This window comes from Sitophilus oryzae, unplaced genomic scaffold, assembly GCF_002938485.1.
Source record: "Sitophilus oryzae breed Bouriz unplaced genomic scaffold, Soryzae_2.0 scaffold_1494_pilon_pilon, whole genome shotgun sequence".
NCBI lineage: Eukaryota > Metazoa > Arthropoda > Insecta > Coleoptera > Curculionidae > Sitophilus > Sitophilus oryzae.
In genome coordinates, this window is record NW_022146163.1 from 6,100,781 (window position 1) to 6,106,198 (window position 5,418).

The 5,418-nt window shown below is 34.8% G+C and overlaps 2 protein-coding genes across 2 annotated transcripts; both read left to right on the top strand.

Moving 5' to 3' along the window:
* Positions 1 to 674: 674 nt before the first annotated feature.
* LOC115877615 lies at positions 675 to 2,768 on the top strand. The gene is made up of 2 exons (XM_030893862.1): positions 675 to 948; positions 1,750 to 2,768. The coding sequence occupies exons 1-2, from the start codon at positions 675 to 677 to the stop codon at positions 2,766 to 2,768; spliced, it is 1,293 nt and encodes a 430-aa protein (XP_030749722.1).
* Positions 2,769 to 3,338: 570 nt separating this feature from the next.
* Positions 3,339 to 5,206, top strand: LOC115877585. Its single transcript, XM_030893832.1, has 2 exons — positions 3,339 to 4,892; positions 5,129 to 5,206. Exons 1-2 carry the CDS (start codon positions 4,046 to 4,048, stop codon positions 5,134 to 5,136), a joined length of 855 nt encoding a protein of 284 aa, XP_030749692.1. The 5' UTR covers positions 3,339 to 4,045; the 3' UTR covers positions 5,137 to 5,206.
* Positions 5,207 to 5,418: the final 212 nt, after the last annotated feature.

The window sequence follows — 5,418 nt, forward strand, 5'->3', positions numbered from 1 at the left end:
CTTTCTCTCTCTCTCTCTCTCTCTCTCTCTCTCTCAGTTAATTATTATATTCTATAATAGTTTATTTTCTCACCTTATAAGGTGAAAATATAATAATTATTTTCTCATATAATATTCTATTGTAGAATATATCATTCTCTCTCTCTCTCTCAGTTAATTATTATATTCTATAATATTTTATTTTCTCACTTTATAGCATTCCATTTCTCTCTTACGCTCTAATTAATTATTATACTCATTTTCGCTATGTCTGCAGACGCTCGCAAATTAAAAACTCTTATAGCTCAACGCTCTGTAGAACTTACTAAAATTAAAGAACTTAAAAAATCCGCTGATCAAGCTCTTGAAGATCCAAATTTTCACCCTAACTTTAGATGTAGAGCAAAACACTTAGAAGATATTTATAAAACTTTTAATAAGATTCATAATAATATAATTTTATTAGTCTCCGCACAGGATAATGGCGATATTGATCCTCATGTCAAAATTCAAACTGAATTTAATGATTATTATTTTCACATTGAAGCATTATTCACAAATTTATTTCCGCAAACGAAATCGGAGCTGGATACTACACAATTACAAAACACTACTGCTCAATGTTCGGTAAAACTTCCTAAAATTGAGGTACCCATTTTGATGGTGAATTTAAACATTGGCAAACATTTATCGATATGTTTGATTCTCTTATACACTGTAACTCGTCTCTTAGTGATATATCGAAATACAACTATCTAGTGAGTTTCTTACGAGGTCCTCCTTTAGCTTTGGTATCTAGTACTCCACTTGCCAATCAAAATTATAATATAGCATATCAAGCCTTAAAAAATAAGTACGATAAGAAACGTTTGATTGCAAAAGCTCACTGGCAGGCTCTAGAAAATATTAAGCCCATCTCTAACGAAAATAATCATGAAGCTCTAAGAAATATGATTGATATTTATACTCGTAATATTACAATTTTAAATAACTTGGGTTTTCCCACAGAGAGCTGGAGTTTTGTGCTATTTAATATGATTTATGATAGACTTCCAGAAATTTTGCAAACTAATTTTGAACTGGAATGTGGCTCTGTTTTATCACAAGATATGCTATACCTCAAATCATACGATACACTCATTGAATTTTTAGAAAAACAATGTTCAGCTAAAGATACAATCTCTCTAACTAAATCGTTTTCTCATTTTAATAAAAATAGTAATTATGACAAAACTAAAACGAAGTATTCACAAAAAAGTTATAAAAATAAACCTACCTCTTCCTTTGTTGTCAACACTCAGTTGAAACAAAATTTAACTTGTCAAGTTTGTAACAAGGATCATTTTATTTATAACTGTCCAGATTTTATTGCTTTTACTCCAAAACAGAGATATGATTTAATTAAATCCCGAAGTTGGTGCTCAAACTGTCTCGGCACTAGACATTCTTCTAAGAGTTGTAATTCTCGTTCCTCATGCCGAACTTGTGGCAAAAAACATCATTCGCTTTTACATTTCGAAGGTCAAATAACAACTCCTGTAAACGTTCCTCCATCCACTTCATCGCAAACTCTTCCAGTTCTGCAAGCAAGCAGCTCTATCTCAGAAGTTGTATCTACAAATTTATTTGCAAAACATAAGAATAAAGCTCTTCTTTCTACAGCATTAATCAATGTTCAAGATGCGTGGGGTAATTTTCATGTAATACGCGCTGTAATTGACAGTGGAAGTGAAAGTCACTTTATTTCAAAATCTTGTTTTAATAAATTAGGTTTATCTAAATTTTTCCTCCCCATCCAATTGTGTGGCATCGGGAAAAATATTTCCAAAGGTTCTCACGGTGTTAGATGCAACATTAAACCTATTGGAAAGTCTGATCCGATCTACTCCTTGGAGTTTATTATATTAAACGAAATTAGTGATAATTTACCGATTAATTCTCTTCCCGTTGAACAGTTCTCAAAGTTTTCTCAATTGCCCTTAGCTGATCCCAACTTTCACCTCTCTAAACCCGTAGATATACATTTGGGTGCAGATATTTATGGTTTCTTGATAACAGGAAACAAACTCCTCTCAGATCCAGATCAACCCGTCGCTTTAGAAACTATATTTGGATGGATAATTACAGGAAGAGTTAAAACATCTAGTGTTTCGCTCTCTGTAAACTCATACTTTCTTACGTCTTATGCTTCCTTGGATCAATCACTTCAAAGATTCTGGGAGTTAGAGGACGTTCCACAATCCTCGACGCTTTCTTCAGATGAAAAGCTTGCCGAAGAACACTTTTGTAAAACATTTTCACGCACTCTTTCTGGACGTTATAAAGTATCTTTACCATTTAAAACTTTGGAAGCGATCTTTGAAGGTTCTGGAGATGTCGCCCTTCGTAGATTTTTCTCGCTCGAAAAACGATTGCTTCGAAACCACAAACTTTATTCTCAATATTCTAATTACATGCGTGAATATTTAGATTCTCAATATATGATTGCCGTGCAAAATCCTTCTCCCAACGCTTATTCTTATTATCTGCCTCATCATTGCGTAATCCGACCAGATAGTCTCACGACCAAACTTAGAGTTTTCTTTGATGCTTCCGCTCGAGATTACACAAATAAATCTTTGAATAACACTCTCTTAACTAGGCCAAAATTACAGTCAGATATTTTATCTATTTTGCTTCGATTTAGATCGCATTTGATTGTATTTGCTAGCGATATTAAACAAATGTTTAGTCAAATTCTTGTTAATAAAAATCATACTGAATACCTACAAAATTTTATGGCGATTTAACGCTAATGAGCCCATTCAAGAATACAAACTTACTCGTGTTACTTTTGGTTTAAGCTGTAGCCCATTTTTAGCCATTCGAGTTATAAAATTTAGTAAAATATCCCGAAGCATCAAAGATTTTAGATATGGATACGTATGTCGATGATATTATATCTGGTTGCGATTATCTTTCTCTTGCTATAAAAATTCAACGCGATCTCATTTCTATACTCAAACACAGTGGTTTTGAACTTAGAAAATGGACTTCGAATAGCTCAAATTTTCTTTCTCAGTTATCTCCAAATGAATGCAAAATTGATTCTTCTCTCTCTTTAAATATAAATTCTCTTTCTTCCTCTAAAGTTCTAGGACTAAACTGGAATCCCTCTACAGATGAATTTTTCTTTGATTCACCAGCGTTGTCCTTGACAAATAAAATCTGTAACAAACGCAATATTCTTTCACAACTCGCAAGCATATTTGATCCCTGTGGCATGTTAGTTCCTCTCACTCTTCACTTAAAACTGATTATACAAGATTTGTGGAAGTTAGGTATAAATTGGGATGATCCTGCTCCCAATAGTCATGTAGTCTCCAAAGACAACCCCGCTGATCCAGGTTCTCGTGGTCTTCAACCTAGCGAGTTACTCGAAAATGCCTTATGGTGGGCGGGACCTCCATGGCTAAGCCAACCGGAATCTTATTGGCCGCAATCAATTTTTACTTTCCCTGAAACTGAAGAAGAACAACGAAAAGTTATATTGACATGTACTTCACAGCCCTCATTGTTTGATACTCTCTTTGAAAAGTTCTCTTCTTTCTCTAAAATTATAAATATTGTCACGTTTTGCAGACGCTTTCTCTATAATACTCGACATTCTAAATCTCGTAAAACCTCTCCTCTCTCGAAATTTGAAATAAATGAAACTCTAGAATGTATTATTAAATGTGTTCAATCACAATATTATGCTAGGGAAATTCTCTTAATAAATAATTGCAAATCTCTACCTAAATACTTAAGAAAATTGACCCCCTTTATCGACACCAATGGAATTCTTAGAGTTGGTGGTCGCTTGCGCAATGCTTCTCTAAATTTCTCTCAAAAACATCCCGCACTCTTACCCAATAATCATAAATTTACTACTCTACTCATAGAATATACTCATAAACTCTATTTGCATCCCGGTCCCCAAACTCTTCACTATATTCTCGCTCAACAATACTGGATTGTTTCTGCTAGAAAAACAATTCGTAGTGTTCTCTTTAAATGTCCTCAATGCTTTCGCGCTAATCCAGTAATGCCTCAGCCTCCTATTATGGGAGATATTCCTGCTGTAAGACTTTCTCAAGTAAAACCTTTCTCTGAAGTTGGATGCGACTATGGTGGTCCATTCTCTTTATTAAGATATCGTGCACGAGGTGCTAAGTCCTGTAAAGCCTATATTTGCTTATTTGTGTGCATGGCCACGAAAGCTTTGCACTTAGAACTGGTTTCCGACCTTTCCTCCGAGACTTTTCTGGGTGCACTGCGTCGATTCATTTCTCGTAGAGGTCGCTGCAATCATATTTATTCCGATTGTGGAACGAACTTTGTTGGAGCTTCTAGAGAACTGATTAATATGCTAAAATCCGCCGCTGAGCAAGAACAAATTTCCTGGCGCTTCAATCCTCCAAGCGCGCCTCATTTTGGTGGCCTGTGGGAAGCAGGAATAAAGTCTGTAAAAACTCACATTAAAAGGGTTATTGGTGATCAATTGCTCACGTATGAGGAATTTTATACGCTACTGGTTCAAATAGAAGCAGTGCTTAATTCTCGTTCATTGTGTCCACAAAGCTCTGATCCTAATGACTTGTCAGTTCTTACTCCAGGACATTTTTTAACCCTAGAGCCGTTAAACGCCCCTCCGGAAGATGATCTTTCCGGGATAAAATTAAATCATCTCTCTCGCTGGCAGTGGATATCACGGTTGCACCAAAGCTTTTGGAGCCGATGGTCTAAAGAATACCTTCAAACACTTTTACAAAGAGCTAAATGGAATGACTCTACTATTCCAATAGAAATAAACTCGGTTGTTTTAATAAAGGATGATAATCTAATTCCGCTCAAATGGAGCATTGGAAGAGTCTTAGAGATTCACCCGGGCCATGATCGTGTTACACGCGTGGTTACTTTAAAAACAGCAAAAGGCATTCTTAAAAGACCAGTGACAAAGATATGCCCACTGCCTTACTGCAAATCTCAAAAGTAAAATTTACTCTCTAAAAAAAACATAATCGCAAAAAAAACATAATCGCAAAAAAACATAATCGCAAAAAAAACATAATCTCATTATAAACATAATTCACATCTCTTATTTAATTACTTTTCTCTACTCTATAACAAATGTAAACTCTCTTAATATTTAATTAAATTACACTCATGCATTAACCCCAATAATGCATTTTTCTAAATTTCCTCTAAATTTAACCCCATAAATTTCACTCTTACTTTCTTTTAAACGTAACGCATTTTTTCACTTTTTTTTTATTTTACTTTACTATTCTCAAACAAAAATGGAAAATATTTCATTTTGGTGGGCGGTATGTTGGATTCTATCCCTTCCTCCCATCCTTTACCCGAAAAACCTGAGTGGGTACGTAGCCGTAGTCGAATACGCAGCGTGACAAGATC

Excerpts from the sequence above, each read along its gene's own strand:
- LOC115877615 (XM_030893862.1), top strand. The coding sequence starts at position 675 with ATGTTTGATTCTCTTATACACTGTAACTCGTCTCTTAGTGATATATCG. Across the intron at positions 949-1,749 it reads TATGATTGATATTTATACTC|GTTTATCTAAATTTTTCCTC; the intron begins GTAATATTACAA and ends TTAATAAATTAG.
- LOC115877585 (XM_030893832.1), top strand. The coding sequence starts at position 4,046 with ATGCCTCAGCCTCCTATTATGGGAGATATTCCTGCTGTAAGACTTTCT.